Source organism: Pseudorca crassidens, chromosome 1 (assembly GCF_039906515.1).
Source record: "Pseudorca crassidens isolate mPseCra1 chromosome 1, mPseCra1.hap1, whole genome shotgun sequence".
Classification (NCBI taxonomy): domain Eukaryota; kingdom Metazoa; phylum Chordata; class Mammalia; order Artiodactyla; family Delphinidae; genus Pseudorca; species Pseudorca crassidens.
In genome coordinates this window covers 25859175-25881355 of record NC_090296.1, presented here as the reverse complement: position 1 = coordinate 25881355, position 22181 = coordinate 25859175, and the positions used below count along the sequence as shown (strand labels likewise).

At 40.9% G+C, this 22181-nt stretch overlaps 3 protein-coding genes and 1 pseudogene across 5 annotated transcripts in view; 1 reads left to right on the top strand and 3 right to left on the bottom strand.

The window, feature by feature from the left end:
- The window catches only part of ALKBH1 (alkB homolog 1, histone H2A dioxygenase), a 29850-nt gene extending 19865 nt beyond the window's left edge, over positions 1-9985 (bottom strand). The window contains exons 1-3 of one of the 2 annotated variants that reach the window (XM_067729179.1): positions 9763-9985; positions 7400-7508; positions 3563-3692 (exon numbers count right to left, since the gene is read on the bottom strand). In XM_067729179.1, the coding sequence (XP_067585280.1) occupies positions 3563-3692; positions 7400-7508; positions 9763-9954 (431 nt within the window). In that variant the 5' untranslated portion in view covers positions 9955-9985. Of the gene's footprint in view, positions 1-3562; positions 3726-7399; positions 7509-9762 lie in introns of both variants that reach the window. The other variant, XM_067729169.1, reaches the window with a different exon arrangement.
- A 19-nt stretch (positions 9986-10004) lies between these two features.
- On the top strand, positions 10005-21419 carry SLIRP (SRA stem-loop interacting RNA binding protein). Of its 2 annotated transcripts, none has more exons than XM_067729213.1 (4): positions 10005-10158; positions 17503-17561; positions 20750-20857; positions 21307-21419. In XM_067729213.1, the coding sequence occupies exons 1-4, from the start codon at positions 10062-10064 to the stop codon at positions 21376-21378; spliced, it is 336 nt and encodes a 111-aa protein (XP_067585314.1). In that variant the 5' UTR covers positions 10005-10061; the 3' UTR covers positions 21379-21419. The 2 variants fall into 2 exon arrangements, with proteins under 2 accessions (XP_067585314.1, XP_067585304.1); XM_067729203.1 differs by having other exon boundaries at positions 10025-10158; positions 17485-17561.
- On the bottom strand, positions 14411-15708 carry LOC137219911 (RAD52 motif-containing protein 1-like; annotated as a pseudogene).
- SNW1 (SNW domain containing 1) overlaps positions 21420-22181 on the bottom strand; it is a 36086-nt gene continuing 35324 nt past the window's right edge. Inside the window, exon 14 of the mRNA XM_067729157.1 lies at positions 21420-22107. Within this exon, the coding sequence (XP_067585258.1) occupies positions 21909-22107 (199 nt within the window). The 3' untranslated portion in view covers positions 21420-21908. The remainder of the gene's footprint in view (positions 22108-22181) is intronic.

Below are 22181 nucleotides of genomic sequence, written 5' to 3'. Positions count from 1 at the left end.
TCTATACTCTGTAGAAAACAGACTGAAGAGGCACAAGAGCAGACACAGGGAGACTGGTTAGGAGGCTACTGCAGTAAATGATGGTGGCTTAGACTACAGTGGTTGTGATGGAGATGCTGAGGAATGATTTTGTTTATTACAACTGTAGACCCTACTATATTTGCTGGAGGGTTGGAGTTAGGATTTTTTAATGGCTGTATAGTGGCTGCATTCTACTGCTGGGGTCTGTCATGCTTGATTTATCTGATCTCCTGCTGACAGACACTTGTTTCTCATTTTCCCCCCATTACAAACAATGCTGCAATAAAGATGCTTACACCTAACTATAGTACGCTTGTGCAAGAATCTCTAGCTACACCATTCACTGACAATAAACTTTGAACAAAACATAGAATTGAGGTGCCCTAATATTGTGAACAAACTATTTTTGCTAATATGTTCCAAATATTCCTTCATTTCCTACTTAAAAGTTTCTTCCTCCCTGACCACAGAAACCTAGAAAGTTAAAATCGAAAGGATTCTTAGAGGTCCTCTAGTTCAGTGGTTCTCAATGTGAATGTTATGGTAGATAATCAGAATCTCTAGGGAAATCTTTTTGAACCACAGACCTCTCCCTTTCTGATATGCTCTGGGACAGTGGGAGAACTGGCATGTACTGTCTAGGTGACTCTGACCGTGATTCAGTCACCTTGAATGGCTTATCCAGCCCAATCCCTTTGTTTCCCAGATGAGGAAACTGAAACACACATTCTATACAGTGACAGAAGGAGAACTAGTCCCTCATCGATTTTCAGTGCTGCCAGCAATGTCTGAGCATATCAATTTCTTCCAATCCTTGACAACAGAAGGTATGACCATAGCATTTTTCATTTTTTTGCTAATTTATTAGACCAAAAAAAAAGGTATCTCACCATTGTTTACAGGATGATTTATTAAAGAGATTCATCTGAGCTATTATAGAAAATGACAACTGGGATTTCTACAGAGTCATTTGTCAGAAACAAAAAAATCAATTACTTGAAAACACAGGCTGGCTTAGTAACAAACTCTAACCTCTCTGACTAATTTCACTCAGCCATGATCTTCCTTTACTTTGCTCTCAATTCTACAGAAGATACACTTGAGAACAGGATTTTCCTTACTGCTCTTGTCTATAACATAACCTACAGACCAAGAAGGTTTTAAAGGAGAACCAATGCATTTAATTTTCATTTTCCTTTCAACTTAAGAAAATCGTCTATTTCCCTGCTAGAATTAATATGACATAGTTTCTGAAAACTATACCATTAGAGCCACTTAAGTTCAAACAGACCACACAAAGCTGGTATAATGGTTTTAACAGGATGTTCTAAGGATTTCTCACATATTATCTTGTTTAATCCTCACACTATTAAATGAGGAAAAGACGACTCTGAGGTACTGAAAGGTTAAGAAACTGCTTAAGTTAACAAAGCTAGTAAGTGGCAGAACTGGGATTTGAACCCAGGCAATCTGACGCTAGAACTAGTACTTTACATCACTGAACTCTTTACAATCTGGCCCTAACCTACCTTTCCGATGTCATCTCTTGCCAATTCTATTCACGACTTCCAGGAAGCATCTCCCATCATCTATCTTTAATCTAGCCACTTAAGTGACCATACTCATAATCTTATAAACTCTATCCCTGTACATGCCAAATTGTATTTAATTATGTTTACATGTCTCTGTCCTCGACTAACCTACAAACTGCTTGAAGACAGGAAGTGTGTCTTTTTGGTCTTGAATCTCTAACACACAAGCGCAGTTATCTGACACAGCAGAAACTCAACAGGTATTTGTTGAATGAACACATGAATGTACATATTCTGTGCTCCTATCTCACAGAACAAGTTACTCTGTCTTTGCTCAGGCTGCTTTCTCTATCGACAACACCTTCTTGCTTTTCTGACTGGCAAATTCCTAATCATTTTTTTTTTTTTTTTTTTTTGCGGTACGCAGGCCTCTCACTGTTGTGGCCTCTCCCATTGCGGAGCACAGGCTCCGGATGCGCAGGCTCAGCGGCCATGGCGCACGGGCCCAGCTGGTCCGCGGCATGTGGGATCTTCCCGGACTGGGGCATGAACCCACGTCCCCTGCATCGGCAGGCGGACTCTCAACCACTGCGCCACCAGGGAAGCCCTCCTAATCATTTTTGAAGACTCATTTCAAATGGACAGAAAAAAAAAGAGGATAATGGGCCCAATTAAAAAATCATTTTTCCTTGACACCTCCTTCTTGCCTAGAAGAATTATTTCTTCCTCTGGCCCCCACTGCATTTTCCTAAACACCTATCGTAGCAGTTTCTGAGCTCTATTATTTTATTCCTTTTGATACCGAGTTCCTGCTGTAGACTATGCACTCCTGAGTGCAGGGACAGTGTCCTGTTTATCTTTTTATCTCCAATGCTTAGCATCACACCTGGTACATAACTGACCCTCAAAAAATATTTGTAGGGGCTTCCCTGGTGGCACGGTGGTTAAGAATCTGCCTGCCAATGCAAGGGACACAGGTTCGAGCCCTGGTCCGAGAAGATCCCACATGCCATAGAGCAACTAAGGCTGTGCGCCACAACTACTGAGCCTGTGCTCTAGAGCCTGCGAGCCACAACTACTGAGCCCATGTGCCACAACTACTGAAGCCTGTGCACCTGGAGCCCGTGCTCCACAACAAGAGAAGCCACTGTAATGACAAGCCCGCGCGCCGCAACGAAGAGAAGCCCCTGCTTGCGACAACTGGAGAAAGCCCGTGCACCGCAACGAAGACCCAATGAAGGCAAAAAATAACTAAATAAATACAAATGATAGTAAAATAAATAAAAATAAATAAATTAAAAATATATATCTGTAGAATGAATGAAATGCTGAAACAACATTAAGGTACAAGGACTGGTTTCCACGAACAGCTGACCTACCGTAAAACAGGCAGTAACACTGACTTCATCTAGGAGAGTAGTGCTTTCAGTGTTACTTTCTTCAGGATACCGTAAGTCTTCAAAAAAGACTTTTGAAGTCTTTTCTACTTTAGGTAGAAAAAAGGGCTGAAGCCGAATGAAAATGGATAATCTGGGCTTCCCTCGTGGTGCAGTGGTTGAGAGTCCGCCTGCCGATGCATGGGACATGGGTTTGTGCCCCGGTCGGGGAAGATCCCACATGCCGCGGAGCGGCTGGGCCTGTGAGCCATGGCCGCTGAGCCTGCGCGTCTGGAGCCTGTGCTCCGCAACGGGAGAGGCCACAGCAGTGAGAGGCCCGCGTACCGCAAAAAAAAAAAAAAAAAAGAAAATGGATCATCTGATGATTGAGGATGAACTCATTATCTAAGATATGATAAGCAAATCTTTAAAGTTGGCCTCAATTTAATATAACTGTCAAAGTGTCTGTCCAAATGTTCCTGGGGGAAAGAATATAACTGTGCTGTATTTGAATGGAAATGAGGAAAAATAAATGTTAGTAACTTTCACTGAACTATTATAGAGTAGTTCATTTAAAGATCTGTGATGACGTGAGCTGAATACGAATGCTTTACTGTGACTGGTAAGACTTACCTTAGACACTCTTTGCTCTGTTCCCACAAATCTTGGGTCTCTTCTGTAGTCATATGTTTGTCCAGGTTACATACATTAGGTTTCTGAGAATATAACTTAAGGCACTGCTTCACCCAGTGCCACTGGTAACCTGGGAGGAAGGGGTTTGGGATAAAAATAAATCCTATACAAAAGATGGATGAGAAAAAAAGAAGAGGAGGAAATCCTCCATCAGTTAATCAGATCATGTATTTTTGGTGACATCCTTATACCCATTACATTATTATTTATTCCGTGTCTCCTTTTGCTAATGCTTCCAGTGGCTTCCACACATAAGCATATATTCTCATTCCTATTCTCTAATTTCAGAGGAAGAGGAGTTCCTTCAAGTTAATAAAAGCTGTTTTGATGATGAATGTTAGACATCTACCACTATGCAATTATCTCTAGTTTTTTGGGTTATCCTCAAGAGAAACAAATACTACACAATTATCAATTGTGTTATTCCAAAGCAAACTTCAGAACTGAAACTGACAAGTCACCTCTCAAATTTCACCAGGTATCATTTAGAGAGGTGGAAACTGCTTCCTGTAGTTACTACTTTTGTGATATCGCAGTGTTGCCTTTTTTGTTTTCTAATATCTGTGCTAATGATTTTTTTAATATAAAATCATCTGTTAAAATAATTGGTGTGATTTCTGCTTCCTTTGAACTTTGATCACTATAACAGGGAAGAAAGGTGGTATACACATCTGCTCAGTATGCAAATACCTAACCATTTCTCCTCTGTAAAAGACGAATAACAATACTTAACTGGAATCCTATGCATGGTTAAGGATTCATTCATCAAACATTCAACAAACATACACTATATGTACTTTCTTAAGAATTAGAGATAAGGAGATGAAAAACTTTGTCCTAAGTACCTGGAGATAGAACAGTAGAGACGGTTATACAGATAATGCCTTTAGAAGTCTGGCTGTGAAAGGAAACAAAGGCTGAGGAGTAGTCACAGAAGAACAAGGTGGGAGTTTATCGTTTTTAGGGTTTGGAAAGACCTAAGCATGCTTACATGAGCAAAGAGCCAGCAGAAAGGAACTGGCTGAAAACAGAAGAGAAGAAAGAACCACAGCAAGGTCTTGAAAGCTGGAAGGGGTAAAAGAAGGTGGGATTAAAGGGTGAAGGGAGTGGTTTTGAACAGAAGCAATCCATTTTCCTCTAAAATTGGAGGAAGGAATGGACGTTCGCTTATAAGTGTGGAGGCCACTTCTGCATGTCATGTATTAGTCAAATTCTCCAAGTAATTTAGGAGTAACAGGACTGCCAATATTTATAAAGAAAAAAAAAATGAAAAAAATTTCCAATAACCTACTGTCTGCTATCACCACTATTTCACAAAATAAGAATATTGTAATACCCACAAAGATATCACATCAAAGGAAGAATACTTCTGATCTAATTCAAGTTTGAACAGTGACAGGAAACTGAATACTTTTATAGGCAGTCCATTCCAGACAACTGTTGTCTTCCTTTTATGGAGTTAAAATTTGCCTCTTTTTAATTTTTCATGCATTGGTCTCAGGTCCTGACACATATAGCAACCCCAAATCAGTTGTCAATTCTTCTTGATAAATGCCTCTAACTCTGTAGCTAACATTTACTGAACATTTACTATGTGCAAGGCACTGACCTAAGTACTTTACATGTACACTCACATTTAATCCTAATCTTATGAAGTGGGTACTACCTTTAGACACATTTTACATATGCAGAAACTGAGGCCAAGAGAGATTGAGAAACTTGCCCAAGATCATACAGTAGGAAGTGACAGAACCAGGACGTGAAGCCATGTAGTCTGGTGTCAGACCTTAATCACTAGTATGCATTGCTTCCCACCCCTTTTTGTGTACAACAAATTTTCAAATGTTTGATGCTGTCATGTTCCCACTCAGGTCTACTCTTCCCCAGGCTCAGCTTCTGGTCTTCAGACCCATCACCTTCCTGCTCACTCTTGTAAGGACAGCTTGTGGTATACTCAGATTCCTTCAGAATAAGCAGGATCCGGAAGTAAACATAATCCTTCTGATCAAGTCAGAGTAAGAGGAGACTCCTTTCCCATGTTCTGGACATTGTACTTCAATTAAATGCAGCTTACAATGGCAGGAAACATAACACAATGAGGTACCAGCTCAAATGATGTGGCTTAAGTGTGAAGTCCTAGGAAACCTCAAATAGCAAGTACAATCATACCTCAGAGATACTGCGACTTTGGTTCTAGACCACGGCAATAAAGCAAATATTGCAAGTCACATGAATTTTTTGTTTCCCAGTGCATATAAAACTTATACTTATGCTCTACTGTACTCTATTAACTGTGCAATGGCATTATGTCTAAAAAAACAATGAACACACTTTAATTAAAAAATTTAATTAATTTATTTTAATTATATAAAATAATGCTGAAAAATGCTAACCATCATCTGAGCCTTTAATGAGTTGTAACTTTTTTTGCTGGTGGAGGGTTTGAAATATTACGAGAATTATCAAAATGTGACAGAGACACAAAGTGAGCAAATGCTGTTGGAAAAATGGCACTGACAGACTTGCTTAATGCAGCGTTGCCAAAAACCTTCAGTTTGTAAAAAAGAAAAACAAACAAACAAAAAACAGTATCTGTGAAGCACAATAAAATGAGGTATACTCCAATCTGGACAACAGAAAACCGAAGTGGGATTGATAACTTTGTAGTCTGAACAATCTGTTAAGGGAAGAAGGCACAACAACAGAAACATAGCCGTGAAAACAAGAGCAAGGCCTGAAAGGTAAAGAGCAGCATTCAAGAACAAAAGGTGCACAAAACACTACTGCTCATGTATGCTCCTCATTTACTCAAACTCATGAAGAGCAATGCTTTCATATATAAAAGCCACCATTCAACTGTTTTCTTTGTGACTTCAGACACAGAACTGGTCTTTAGTTCTTTAATATAGAACTAAAGTGCACAAGGCCTTTTATAAAAGTTTTAAAGCTGTTACCCTTTCCAATGTTATTAACATATACTTCAGTGCTGATAATGTACTAATAACTGTAACACAGACCTGGCCCTTGGTACAACGAAAATTAATTTTTTTAAAGGAATTTTTCTTGCTTTTAACCCATATTTGAAATCACAAGTGCAATGTTAACTTTATGTCTTCTAGAAACAGGATGCAAATATAAAATCGTTCGGCCAAATAAGGCATTTACAAATTTTCTAAATCATTCATGATAATTAATCTATCAACACAATGGTCCCATGAGCCTAGAAAAAGGGTTAATAACATTACCCACTCTTCATCATTAATTTCTCTACCTGTAAAATGAACTACCTGATATCACTAAAATTCAAAATTCTAGATTATTTAGTCTTTTAGGACTTTTGATCTCATTAACCTCAATTCTCTTTTCAAAAATTCAGCCTTGATGATAGCAACAATTTTTAAGTTGTTATGCCATTCGTGAATGTAGGGATTATGCGACTTGAATGAACATTATGAGTTACTCTATCAATTCAAAGTGCTTCTTTTGCCAGAGTAGATGTTCAGAGCTGCAACAAGGAGTCCAGAGTCAGTGCCCTAATTTTTGATTCGTACCTGGTTTGTCACTTTCTGCACTATAAGGCAGGCATTACTGACTCCTGTTCTATCCTTTGGGAATGCCAAATAAATGGAAATCTTAGACATGGCAGAATTCAGGAGGGGTTTGGGAGTGGAACATTTGTGTGTTTAGTTTTCTTCTTTGTCTATTTACTTGATTATAACTCCTCCTCCAAAATTAGACAAATGATTGATTTTGCCTTCTGAGCTCAACTGCACTCACCAGGATAGCCTTGGAGACCGTAGGCTCTCCACTTGCTTACGGGCTGAAGTCCAGCTCTGTACGCATCATGGTCACTGACTGAGGACACATTTAGGTGAGATTTGACCACCTGGCAGAGGAAGGAAACAGAAGTCAGTGGGTTAGAGCTATTTTACAGATTAACTGTGAGAATCTCAAACCTCTAAAGGCATTTGTGATATGGGGCAGTTAGGAGTCCTAAGTTTGGGGTACTAAACTTAGCTCTATCACTTACTTAATGCATGACTCAGATAAGTCACTTAACTTCTTAGAACCTCAGTTTCCTCAGCTATGTACTAAAAAACACAACAGAGCTATACAAAATTGAAGTAGTGATGAGCAGCAGACTGACTTTGGCCTTTAAGACTATCTTTTCCTATGATACCACACCTTTGTGATTTCTTATAGGACTCTGAATTATGAAAGGTGTTTGGTATATGGAATACTCTAAGTCACAATGCTATTTACTTCGGTTAGGGCTAACAGTAATGCTCCTGAGGAACTTGTACACAGATGGTGCTTAAACAGAGCTATGAGGAACACCAGGCTGGGGAGGGTGAGTGCTCAAACCACTCAGAAAAAATGGTTCAATAAAACATTGGGAATCCTGTTTGCTAGAAGTACAATATTTGCTCTCTTAGATGGAGCTTCAAAATGAAACTTGTAACTTTTTGTCTTTGTTAGTTACTTAAAAATTAAGCTTTTAAGGGGCCTATGACGGTTTCTTTGCATTTAAGAGTATCTTATGGATGGCTCATTAAACTAGTTGAGAAATCCAATATTCAGTCACTAAAGTAACTAAGGATATTTAAAAAAAACCAAACTATTCTTACATTAGTAATAAACTTAGGGTCTGGCTTGCCTTAGAATACCTCCAATGTTCTCTCCCCAAAAGATATGATGATCTCTTAATCTATTAACTTTGCCAAGAGTGTAGATTTCCAGACAAACCACCAACAAGTGGCTGCTGTATACCCAGTCTCTATAATGAAATGGCTATCTGAAACTCTCTGAGAGTCCTGACCACCTAACTCTTTCAAGTACCCAGAGAACAGAATGTTTTTATTTCAAACATTTCATAATGATTTCTTAAATAGATCTTACTTAATACTGCACTGTAATTAAGCAACACCCTCAAACTGGAAAGAAGTCTGTGGACCTAATCTATCATATTCTAAGCTGAATCAAACCTCTCAGCCTTTTAAAGTTTGTCTGCTTCCTCCCTTGTCAGACTGTTAGCCATCACTTTCTCCTCTGCTCTCATCTGATGTCTTATTAATAGCAACTTTCTTCTTCTCTAATTTGCTACTTTCAATCTGTTTTGAGCTGGAGAATGAAATACTACCCATGTTTTTATGTACTAAATAAATAGTGCATTTACTGTGTACTTACTGTTTTAGGTACTGTGCCAGATACAATGTCCCCTTCTCAGGTGGCTTACATTTTAAAATTATGTAAGTATTACAGTAAAATATGGGCAAAAGGAGTTGAATGAAAGTCTGAGGGGTTCTTCCATGAGCCAAGTACACTATTCCTGGACTTCCTCTATGTTATTTTGACAACTCTAAGACCATCTCTGCTAACAAATGAAGTTTCTAAGAAGCTGAGTTCTAGATAAATACGATGTTACTATAGTATTCCAATTTTATTGAGATCTATTACTAAGCTTGAAAAGAATGCCTCAACCAGCCATCTGTGGACAACACCAATGGCAAATTAGGGATCTATCTTCAGTGTTAAAGCGATTGAAAACAAACATACGTTATAGTTGTGATTCTCCCTGCGTCCCCTCCCCCTCTCCCCATGTTTTCTTCAATTTCCATGAGGAATAATGCAGAAATAAGGTAGAAATAATGTATAATGCTTGGATTCAGTTGCCCTTTACTTTCAACCTGGAGGGATTATCTCAGAATCTTTCAATGCCCTCTTTCTAAAAGTCCCAGAGAAGACAGGCCCTTTTATGGACAACGGCTTCTAGGAAGACTCGGGTAACTGGTTTCAAGCTGTAGAACGCTACCGTAACGTCTGCGAACACGATTTACGGGTTTTCACACAAATCTAGGTGCAAATTCAAATGGACAGTTAATGTAAGTAATAAACACCAATTCCCAAGCATTTTTTGACCGAGGCCGCAGCCAGGAATAGCTGCGTGGAAAAATGGTCAATAGAGCCCTTCATCGCCAAAGTGTGATACTTTCTGGGCAGTTCAACTGTGCACCCATGGAAGGCGGGGATCGCTCAATAACCATCAATCTGGAAGCGAAAAGAGGATAGGAGAACACTGAAACCTCTCCAAGAAGCGAGGCGTGGCGACGGGGAGGTGCGCGCCGCTCCTCTCTCCGTACCTTGTGGGCACCAGGCCCCGTGCCGCGGGCTGCGTGGGCTACCGAGAAGTCGATGACCCCTCCCAGGTCTACGGTCCCGGGGCGGCTCTGCCGGTAGAAGCGGAAAAGCTTCCGAAAGGCGTCCTCCCCAGGCTCCGCCGCCAGCGTCGCCACAGAACCCACGGCGGCCGCCATCTTCCCCATCTCCCCCATCTCGCTGCCCGGCCTCCTTTGACCCGGAAGCTGATTTCCGTGCTCCGGATCAGGCAAGTTCTTCCGGGGTCGTGACCTCAGGTCACTGGAGGTCTCTCATTCTGAAGATGGCGGCTTCGGCAGCGAGGAGAGCGGTCGCGCTGCGTACGAATATCCGCCGGCCGGTTGCGTTTGTCAGAAAAATTCCATGGACCGCGGCCTCGAGTGAGTTGCAGATGTAGTAAGGGCGGAAGTTTTAGGTCCAAGCAATCCTGAAAAACCTTGCTTTCTGCGGAGCACTTAAATCAGCGTGGCGGTTGGATTAAGGCGGCTGAGTATGCTTCTGAGCAAGCCACTGAGTAGAAAAAAAGTTTGTTTGCAATTAGCCGTGTAGGGATGCCCCTTGAGGTTTTGGGGCACGTATTCACGGTCTCTAGCCTTTCGGAGTTTAAAGGTTTAGTTACTTGGAAATTTAAGACTAACGATTTAGAAGGGGTTATTTTGACGGCAGGGTGGAGGATGGATTCAAAGTGGCAAAAGTAGTTTCAGTGATTTAGTTCAAAAGTGAGGATTTCAGGGTAGTGACAGAAGGAAGGGTTAGATTCACTTATGTTAACCAAACAAAATCGACAGATGGCTTGAATGGGGGAAGAGTACGGATGGGGGAAAGGGTGGAATGACTTACAGGTTTTTAGCGTTGGTGAATTTCGTGGTTAGAATGTAGGAGAAGCACATCGAAAGAAGATGAGGAGTAAAGTTTAAATGTGTTTAGTTTGAAAAACCTGTGAGGTCTCCGTTAGTTGGACAGAGGACGGTGTGTATCGACGGAGAAATGCACTTTGAAGCCGTACTCCTTGGGTTAGAGTTCCAGCTTGGCCATTTGGTAGTTGTGTAACCTGACTAACGGAAGTAACTGGGGAAAAGGGCTCACTACCGTGCCTCAGTTTCACCATCTACAAAATGGAGTCAATAATAACTTCCTCCTAGGATTGTTGATTGGATTAAATGAATTTATATGTAAACTGCTTAGACTTGTGCTCAATACAGAGTAAATACTCAATAAATGATAGTTGTTTTCATGATTACAAAAATTGAAGCTCGTGGGAGAGGCCTAGGTTGGAGATAGAGGGCTGGGAGTAATCAGTACTGAAATCTCTCACCAACGTTGATTTTTGTCAGCTGCAGTTTTGAGTTAAGGTTTTTACATATGCTTACAAAACTTTAAAAATCCGTGGTCACTTTTGCAGACATTCAGGTATCAGGTCAGCTCCCTTAAACAAGGAATGGAATGAGTGTGGGTAGTAGAATGGGAAATAGATCAGTTTGTGCCCCACCTTCTCAGACCACACCCAGCAGAATGTCTTGCTTTAGGCCCTGTGAAACTGGAAAGGCCGAGGGGTTTCTGCAAGCATCTTGCAGATGCGTTTCCAGACCATAATGGACTTGCTCAAGATCCTTAAAGAGTGTATAAAATACGACCTTGACTACAGTCTCTCTCAGTTCATTCATTCAGCAGATGTTTAAGGAGTATCTGTTATGTGGTAGGCATTGTTCTTGGTGTTTGCAGCTGTTTTTCCATAACAGTTGTAGGTAATTTGGGAAAAGGGTTACTTTCTAGAGCTAGTTTGTTTTGGAAGTGAATGTTTTCTAGAACTTTTAATACCTGGTTTAAAACTATTTTGTTTATCCTCCAGTAATATGTTCTGTGTGAGAGCCTGATCTTGCCAACTGGTTTGATTAACTATTAGAGCACTACAGAAATTTAGCCCCTGTGGCTGGTTGAAGGATTACTGGACATTTATTTATTCATTCAGCAAATATTGCCCTGTTGTGTACCAATCACTGTGGACATAGTGGACTAAACACTTGGCAAGCTTATGGTATAGTGGTGGGGGTGAGGAGACTTACAAACAACAAATATAGGCAGTTTTTGAACCAGTGAGGTTTAAATGAACTAGGGTGGTGAAACAGGTAACATGAAATGTAAATCAGTGAAAGTACAAGCACTGTAGTACAGAAGAGAAAGCGATCATGTAGTTTTTTGTTTTTTGTTTTTTTCAAATTTAATGTGTGATTTTTAATAGATCCTGTGTTGAGGGGGGACATTTTAAAAACACATTTAGGAAACAATTTGGAAGTTTAAAATATATACTGGTGTTACCAAGTCCAAGCTTGTGCTACTCACTGCACAACAGGCCAGTAAATTGAGAGATGAGTTGTTGGGTGGGGCAAAGAATAGCAGCTTTATTCGGAAAGCCAGCAGACCAAGAAGACGGTGGACTAGTGTTCCAAAGAAACACCTTCCCTGAGTTAAAATTCAGGCTTCTTTTATGCTGAAAGGGAAGCGGGTAAACCCCTGGTTCCAGCCAGACTCCGGAGGGGATGTGTTAATTTCTTCTTTGGAACAGCCATTCACAGGTGGGCCTGGTCCGGACATTTCCTATGAGCTAAACAAAGGTATTTTAGCTTAACACTCATTACCAGGGAGGCAGGGTTCCCAGAGATGGGCCATTATGTATAATTTTTTTTTTTTTAAAGAAGATGTTGGGGTAGGAGTTAATTAATTGATTAATTAATTATTTTGCTGTGTTGGGTCTTTGTTTCTATGCGAGAGCTATCTCTAGTTGTGGCAAGTGGGGGCCACTCTTCATAGCGGTGCGTGGGCCTCTCACTATCGCAGCCTCTCTTGTTGCGGAGCACAGGCTCAGTAGTTGTGGCTCACGGGCCTAGTTGCTCCGCGGCATGTGGGATCCTCCCAGACCAGGGCTCGAACCCGTGTCCCCTGCATTAGCAGGCAGATTCTCAACCACTGGGCTACCAGGGAAGCCCCATTATGTATAATTTAAGCTTTATAGGCAACATCCCTTTAGTGATTAACTTGTCATAGAATACAAAAGTTCTTCCCTATTACACTGGGAGTTAGATGAAATTAGGAAATTATCATTGACTTGTGTGATAATGATATTGTGGCTATAAATTATGTCTTTATTCCTAGGACAGGAGTGCTGAAGTATTGAGAGACGTAATGGCACTGATGTGTGTATCTTACTTAAAATGTTTTTGAAAAACTACATATATATGCATGCATATAGATATGTGTATATGACAAAATGTTAAGAATGACTGAATTTAGATTGTGGGTGGATTTGTACATCTCTGGTTGCAGCCAATATGTGTAGATGTCACTACCTAATTCAGGAAGCAATTTTTTGAAAACTCCTCACTGTTTAACTGTTACACCTCAGGGAAGAGGATCTATGTTCATTTTGTGGGGTCTCTCCTCTGGCCATGCCCAATGATCACATCAATCTCCAGAGAACGGTTCAGCTTCCTATCTATGCTTCCCAGAGCTGTTAATTTGTTCTTGGTAGAGATGGACAAATTAATGTATTGTTTCTTCTTTTACTTCCTGTTCTTAGAGAACAAATTTAAATAAGTGACTTTTTGTCCTATATTGAGGTTAACATCCAGTTTCTCTATGGATCCACTGGTGTGTTTTAACATAGTATTGTGGGTCATCACCTTTACTACTCCCAACTTTAGCACAGCTACTCACACACTACACACTCACATCCCGGAAGGTCTGTGTGTGCCTCAGTTTGACTCTGCTAGGTGAACAATGCTTATTTTTTTTATATGTATAACTGATTTACTTTGTTATAAAACAGAAACTAACACACCATTGTAAAGCAAATATATTCCAAAAAAGATGTTAAAAAAATAAAAAACAATAAAATAAAATGTTGCCTTTCCTCCAAACTCTCAGTATTCACGTCTCGTTATTAATTCACCACTCTGTTATTAGGGGTTACCACTGAATCAGTGATGACTCCAGAACTTCTGTAGAAGGGGTTTGGGGCAGGTGAGCAATTCATTCTGGGAAAGAGAGTCTAAAAGCAAGTGAATGGCTGTTAAATTAGCATGGGCAGACTTCCCACATCCCACCTTGTCTCAACAGAGCCATTAACCTAGAAAAAACTACAGTGTCACTTTTCAGAGGTCTACCCTGTGTGCACACATGGAGAAGACACTTAGAATGTTAAAGTCAGCATGTTAAGCAATTTTCTTGAAATACTGTAACTAGCACCCTATTTACTTTCTTCACAGTCCTTTTCATAATCTATTTAATTTTAGTCCTTTTTAATTGTCTGGTACACCTTTAACACCTAAACTCCAAGAGAGAAGGAGCTTCATCTTATTTCCAGTGCCTAGCACATAATGGTTTCTAAATGGAACTGATTCCAAAATTGGCCTCATTTAGGAAAGGATCTGTTGTTATAATCAGGTTTCCGAAATCTTTAGTATCAATACGGAATCCTTTCCTCTCACATTTCACAGGAAGCTAAACTTCTTAAAGCCCAAACATGGATACGTCTGAAGTTTCCTTGACTGATTTAAATTGAATTAAAATAATTATATTGTACAGGAAAAACTTTCAAAATTTTTACATTTTTCAGAACATAACCACCTTTTCTTTCTCTACTTTCTTCCCTTCGAAACAAACTTTGCAACACTGGGGTGAGTTAAATAATCAGAAATCTAGCCCCAAATTAAGCTCTCAATGACATGAAACACATTTTTTGCTCCTTTTTAATAAAAATCCTATATGCAGTACGTTAATGTTTTCTTTTAGAAATTACGTTGACAACTTAATCCCTAATTTGAGGCATCCATATAATTGGTTTACAGAAAGGTTCTTCGGCAAAATATTTAACACAAGATATATATGAGATGCTGAGATCTGGGTAATATACGTTACTTGAAAGGCATGAATAGTTTTTAAACACTGTAGCATAATCACACTTAAGGCCATAGTTACTTTCTTCCCAAATCCCTGCAATTCTATTAGAGGGGAGTTCTAAAAGGCCTGTGTCTTCTCCTGTGTCCACAACTGTAGACGTACACTGATGGCCCTCAATCCTGCTCTCCAAACTTCAAATAAGGGGCCAGAGACAAGGCTCGGGACTTGGAAAAGTCCTAGAAATTCCCTGCCTCCAAAGCAGTTTCAGAGTTTCACCTTTTCCGAAGGATGACAGAGCTGAGTAGACATGCCAAAGTCTTCCAAATCCTGCTGGTTGTTTTGAATTATGGCTACACTGGCTGTGTACCCCTTGAGTTTTTATCTCCACATACTTGAATTAAATCCTGTAGTTCCTCTTCGGTTCTAGCATCTGTGACCTCTTCACACCGTCTATATGCCACAGCTATTTTACCACTTTCTAAAACCACAGTCAGCAGTTTCTGGAATGCATCTCTCATAGCCTTCTGAACAGCAACCTTCTGGGTTACCTTCCTTTTCATAAGGAATGATAATGACCCTTCCTGCAAGTTATCCAAAGGTTCCTCAGCCATGCCAACTTCGGGACTCCTGCACTCGTGGGAGGGCAACACCACCTCTTGATGATCCTTTTTGACCACCCATTGAAACCAAAGTAGTAATTTGCCAATTCTTGGCATCTGGAGCCGTTTAGGGCAGGCGTATTATGTTGAACCGCCTTATGTCTGGTGCCGAGACGAACCTTCACTGGAGATGTCTGAAAAAGTTGCTTCTGGACGCATGGCTTTTGGGCTCTGTGGGCATCCCTTGCTGAATAAAACTTGATGATGGCATAGAACCCAGGACCGGCCACTGCTGCGTTTGGGAAGACTCGGACCGAATACAGAAGGCCAAACTGGGAGAAGATTACAAGGCCTCGGCCGTGGGTCCAGAGCTCAGCACACCAGCAAGGTTTTGTCACCCGCGATGGGAACCGCAAAAGGTACCAACTCCACCATTTTACCGTCACCGCGCGTGCGCGGCTCGGGGCGCAAGCGGACTGCGCCTCAACAATGCTTATTTTGAACTCTTCTGCCTGCTGCTGCCTGCTAGCTAAAAGGTCAGCAGTATTTTCAGTGTTTCAGTATTTTAAGGTTAGGCTGCTGGTTTGCGTCAACAACAAACAGTAGTTAGGAGAAGGAGCAGCTGATGGGCTCAGCCAGCGTCGCAGGCCAATAAAGGCTGTTTCACAGGGCCAGGGAAGGGTCTCTTCACAGTACAAGTGGTCGGTCGGGCTGATGCAGTGAGGCTGCTCAGTAACTTACTGGGAAACCAAGGGCGGTGGGCACACACTTGAAGGCTGCAGGCACTTTGGGCAGAGTGAGGAGCAGCGCGAACGTTCAGCTTCGGGGCCAAAAGGAAACCGGGGATCCTGCCGCCATCTGCGCAGCCATCCGGTCAGGGACACGCGGTACCCACTTATCCAAGTCCGGGTGGGCAGCCACGCGGCGGGGAGGAGGCCAGCGGCGGCCAGGTGGGATCTGGTAAGGATTCAGCAGACGCTCTGGGGGAGGCGGGCTTCAAAGGTGTGCAGCAAGCCCCGAAGCTGCCGGCGCCCTCCGTGTCCCCTTCAATGAGATACACCTGGGCGCGCAGCCAGAGTGCTGGAGACATTAGGGAAGCTGTGAGGCCTCAGCTGCATGCATACGGCCAAGTTTGTTGGACACCTTCGAGTCCCCAGGCCTGGTGAACTACACTGGGGGTGAGCCACTGCTGCACGGTTAAATTTGAGCCTGGGCCTCTGCAAACCTGTGAGTTCTGGTTTGCAGCTCCAGGCTGTGCAGGAAAAGTAGCACCCACACTTCCTCGTCCCAGTCTCACGCTTCACGCTCTTCCTGGGCGCCGAGAGTATCATGACATACGGATCCCGCACCCACCCAGCCCTGCACAGCTACTGCAGCAGGTGCGGGGTGCAGAGTTTCCACACATTAGTCTCTCACCCCAGCGTTTACAGCGTCACCCCACACTTCCTGGACGCGGGCACGCCGATCATGTAGTTTTTGATCTTTAAAATAATCCACTATTCATCTTTGAGGCCTCACAGGGTTAGTATGTTGTCTTGTTTTGCGGTAGGAGCCCAATAAAATCTGTGAATGTTTTTGGCCTGGGTCTTGAAGGATAGATACAATTTAGGCAAAAGGAGATTGGATTACTACATGTTAAAGGGAAAGAACAGCAGGCAAAGACAGGAATCCACAGGACAGATACACAGATTTTCATTTGTTGTACTAGAAAGTAACTATGGGCATGCAATGGGAAGTAAGGCAGGAAGGATAGGTAGGGTCGACTCAACAAACTTAAGAGTAACAACGATATAACCCAATGTAAACTGTAAATAATGAAAGGCAAGTAAATTGAGATTTTATTTGGAAATCTCTAATATAGCTAACAACATGCTGTACTGTAATTGTTTTTCTGTCTTCTGTGTAATCTTCTGAGGGATTATAATCCATGCGTTTAGCACAGTACCTGGTGTGGTGAAGACACTCAGTATTTGCTGGGGATGAAGATTACAGTCAACTCAGCAATTTATCTGTCCATGTTCCCACCTCATCACCTTCCCAAATCTAGTACATTACAATTTTATAATCAATACCATAGCTATTTCCTAGATCTTAAGGCTTCAAGGGAATACAAAGTAACTCCTGTTCACAAGAAGTTTGGGAGCTCTAGGAGCCCTTTTGGTTTCTATATCAATCTAGGATGGAGGATACAAAATTAACAACTCTTAATAGTTTTCTCTTCTTACACAGGTGAACTGAGAGAACACTTTTCACAATTTGGCCATGTACGAAAGTGCACTGTTCCTTTTGTGAGTATTATCTTTTTTAAAAAAAGTAATAATGTTATCCTCTAATTCTTGATTTTTTTGTGTGAAAGCATCAATTTATAGAATTTGTAATGAAGTGAAGCTGTTCAGTCTTTGTTGATTAAATTATGGGTGATACTGCTTTAAAAAAATAAACCTTATCCTAGGTATTTGAGGTATTTGTGTTAGTTTTTTATTGTTGCATAAAATTATGACAAACTTAATGGCTCAAAACAACACACATACATTATCTCACAGTTTGTACAGATCAGGAGTCCAGGCATAGCTTTGCTGGGTCCTCTATTCAGAGTTTCACGTAGCTGTGATCAGGTGTCAGCTGGAGCTGCAGTCTCATCAGAGGCTCAACTGGGAACGATTGATTTCCAAGCTCCCTTAGGTTGTTGGTAGAATCAGTCTTTCAGCTGTAGGAGTGGGGTGTCTGCTATCTTCCTGGCTTTCAGCTGGAGGCTGCTCTCAGCTCCTAGGAACTGCCTGCAGTTCCTTGTTAGCCAGCTTCTCTCCCATGTGGCAGCTTGCTTCAAAGTCAGCAAGGGAGTTTCTCTGGTCTGGTAAGATAGTTTTATAATGTAGTCTTTGGAGTGACACGCCATCATCCTTGCTGTATAACCTGATCAAGGGAGCAATATCCCATCACTTTTGCTATATTCTTATGGTTAGAAGCGTGTCATAGGCCTTGCCCACATTCAAGGGGAGAGATTATACAGGGTCAACATGGTGGGACACATGGAGATCTTGGGGCTGTTTTGGAATTTTGTCTATTACAGTGTTGTAATAAGGACTTCAGAGAGTAGAGGATAATTTTATCATAAAACTAACTGGTGGAGAATATTTTAACCTTTATCCTCATTGAGTTGAGTGCTTTTTGTGTGTGTTTCTATTTGTTACATTTTCTTTGCCTCCTCATAAGGGTTCAGAAATCAATCTATAGGGAATTCCCTGGCGGTCCAGTGGTAAGGACTCTGTGCTCTCACTGTGGAGGGCGTGGGTTCAATCCCTGGTGGGGGAACTAAGATCCCACAAGCCTCGGGGTATGGCATAAATAAGTAAATAAGTTAAAAAAAAGTAATGGAGTCCTTTAATTCCAAAAAAAAGTCTTAAAAAAATCAATCTATAGATTTGTTCTACTTTATCCTGGGCTGTCTTTTTCTGTGGACTCTAGATTACTGTTTTTTGGGGTGTGTGATGTGAATACACAGATTTACACATGCTTCACTAAAACTGCTTTTTTCCTCATGGCACTGAAAAGGCTGTGGTAAAGTATCAACTTAAATTCTTAACGCTTGGTTAAACGTTACTTGCCTTACAAAGATCTAACAGATTACGCATATCCAGTGCTAGTAAAGGTGTAGGGAAACTGGTACTGAAATTGTTGAGAAGTTAACTGATACCTTCACTGAAGGGTAATTTGGCAAAATCTATTAACAGTAAGAATTTGCCTTTGATCTAGCAGTTCCATTTCTAGGAATTTATTCTACAGAAATGTGAGGTCAAGAATGTTCAAAACAGCATTGTTTAATAATATCATAATTGGAAAATCTAAGTGTTCATCAGTGGGGTTGGTTAAATAGATACTAATTCATTGATACAATGGGATTTATAGTTGATTAAAAAAATGAGCATGCGTATTACAGACATGAAAATCTATAAGCATAAAAAATAGTTTTAAAAGTGTATGAAATTGGGCTTCTCTGGTGGCACAGTGGTTGAGAGTCCACCTGCCAATGCAGGGGACACGGGTTCGTGCCCCAGTCCAGGAAGATCCCACATGCCGCGGAGCGGCTGGGCCCTTGAGCCATGGCCGCTGAGCCTGCGCGTCTGGAGCCTGTGCTCCGCAACGGGAGAGGTCACAACAGTGAGAGGTCCGTGTACCCTCCCCCCCAAAAAAAGTGATGAACTTTGTATTTTTTGAAGAGCATTAAAAAAAATGTTTCTTGGGAATTCCCTGGCAGTCCAGTGGTTAGGACTCCGTGCTTCTACTGCAGGGGGCAAAGGGTTCGATCCCTAGTTGGGGAACCAAGATCCCACATGCCACGTGGCCAAAAAATAAATAAAAATATTAAAAAATAAAGTTTCTCCAAAAGGTAACATTTTTCTTGGTTAAAGAATTTAGGAGCCAGAGTTAACAGATTTTAGATTTAAACATGAGGTTTTGATTCTTGGGAAAATTAAGTAATGTGTAACAGGAAGAAAATTAGTTTCTAGTAACAAGTTCATTGTACTCAAGTTAGAAATGCAGGTTCCAATTTTAGATACATAGTATCTAAATTTTAGCACAAAAATGTTAATGCCTTTACAAATGGAAATGGCCACCTGGAGTAGAGTGCTTTAGAAATCGTCCTATCTCAGGTAAGGAGTGAATCACTGGGACATTAACAGAAACTTTTCCTGTGTTCTAGGTTAATACTTATAAACTTACCTTCCAGGTATATGGGGGCAATTTCCAAGAATGTGTTTTTGGGGGCAGAGCACAACATAACTTTGTAACAAGACTGATGATGTACACTGAGTGAATAGACATCTTGGCCTTTTTTACATAGAAGGGCTGGAGGGCTGGGCGGGGTACGTCTAAGCACACTAGAATCTCTGATGTATAAGACATATAGAATCTGATGTATAGGTTGAATGATAAGCACTCTGTCTTTTGCACAAAGGGAAGTAGCAGAACTGCTTAAATTAACCAGAAGTCTAGAACTAGGTAAATAAGGGTAACTTTTTTTCCCTTTTTCATTAGGAGCATGTGATGATAATGATGGTAGTTGTGATGAGGGTAGTTAATCTCAGAAATTACTAGAAATGCACCTAGGTCTTAAGGGTTAATTTTCTAGTTTCTAGAAGTGAAGAAGTTAGAAACAGGAAGAGTACTTCTTTATGTGATCAAAATTTCGCTTGACTGTTGCTGTTAATGGTTTATATCTAGAATGACAGAGAAAGCTCTTTACTCATATTTTATTTCTCCAGTGGCGGTAGAGAAGCAGAGAGAGTGTTATGATTAAGAGATTAAGCTTTGGGTAAATAGGAGAGTATTTGTATTAAAGCAGGGTTTTTTATATTTATTAAAATGTGTTTTACTCCATTTTGGCAGATGAAAAAGTTGGTAGTTTGATTTGGAACTCCTGGAAACTTTCTCAAGTTCATGATTATTAATCTCTTCCTAAATTTTGAATTTTTAGGACAAAGAGACTGGCTTTCACAGAGGTATGGGTTGGATTCAATTTTCTTCAGAAGAAGAACTTCACAATGCACTACAACAGGAAAATCACGTTATTGATGGAGTAAAGGTAAATATTTTTCTGTATCATGTCATGAGCTTTCTGTATATCAGTTAAATAGGTCAGAACTGTGAAATGACAGGGACTTTGGAAGATGTGTAATTTAATGTTTGTTAAAGAATGGTGGTGGTGGGAGAGTGCCCAGTTCTAAAAGGTCTGGAAAGGGAAGTACAAGAAGACACTTTAATGGTTAGCAAGGTATATGCAACACAGAACGGTGGAAACAGCAGGGAGACCCTGGTTGAAATCCTGGCTTTTCCACTTACTGTGTGATCTTGGGCCAGACTGATTTACAATTTTTAATTGAAGTTCAGAGAGTCTTAAGTACAAGGAACAAATAACATCCTTTGACTTCCTGGTGCTGACTCCCTAATAAAACAACAGTTTTCAGTTTTAATGTTTTTGCAGACATTGCCTTTCCTTAGAGTGCTTATTATGTGATTGCTTTTTTTTCCCAGCTCCATGTTCAAGCTCAAAAACCCAAAGCTTTGCAAGGGGACCAAACATCTGATGAAGAGAGAGATTTTTGAGAACATCACTGCCTATTAAATAAAGTAAACAAAACTGGAAATTCTGTCTAAATGTTTTTATTGGAAACAGATAGTTGCACCAAGCAAGAGCTTACTTTCCCCACTCCAAATTAAAACAGAGCACAAGGGGCCAACATCATTTGGCAGGACACTTCCAATATGTGAACATCCTTCTTTCTACGCACTGTGGTTGGGCTAACTTTATTTGTAAGCAGTCATTCTTAGACAAAATATTAACCCCAAAGTACTAATGTCACTCGAAAGGGAAGTGGCCTTAATTTCATGTGTGGGGCAGTATGTTCTGTAAATGCCAAAAGGTGGGAGAAAGCACAAACACAACCCACTCTTTAAAAAAAACTAAATAATTCAAAGTAGAATTTTTCCATCCCCCCTTTCTCCTATAATAAAAAGTAGTGCTGGGCTCTGACACCCAGATTTTGTTTTCATCCTGGCCATTTACAAAGTGTTCCCCTATATGACTTTCATCATTAGGGTTATGAATAATAGTTCATTCACTCTGAAGAAAGTATCTACTCCTTTCTCCTCTTCTTGCCTTCATGCTCATGTTCCTTGGGGCGGCTGCTATCTGAGGGTCTTTTAGAGCCACCGTGCTGTTTGGCTTCTTCCAAAAATTTGTCCAAACCAAAAGGATCCTCCTCAAACTGAACTGGTCCTTCTCGGCCTCTTTGTCTACGGTCTGAACCAGAAAACTCCTTATCGGGAACAAATCTAAGGAAAAAGAAACGACCATGAACTACTTTGTTTTCACTGGTGCAGACACAAACTAAACTGTCTGCCTTGGT

What these genes read in the sequence shown, in the direction of transcription:
- SLIRP (XM_067729203.1), top strand. Translation starts at nt 10,062, where the DNA reads ATGGCGGCTTCGGCAGCGAGGAGAGCGGTCGCGCTGCGTACGAATATC. An exon ending in GAAAGTGCACTGTTCCTTTT is followed by an intron (nt 17,562 to 20,749) that starts GTGAGTATTATC and finishes TTGAATTTTTAG; the next exon opens with GACAAAGAGACTGGCTTTCA. An exon ending in ACGTTATTGATGGAGTAAAG is followed by an intron (nt 20,858 to 21,306) that starts GTAAATATTTTT and finishes TTTTTTTCCCAG; the next exon opens with CTCCATGTTCAAGCTCAAAA.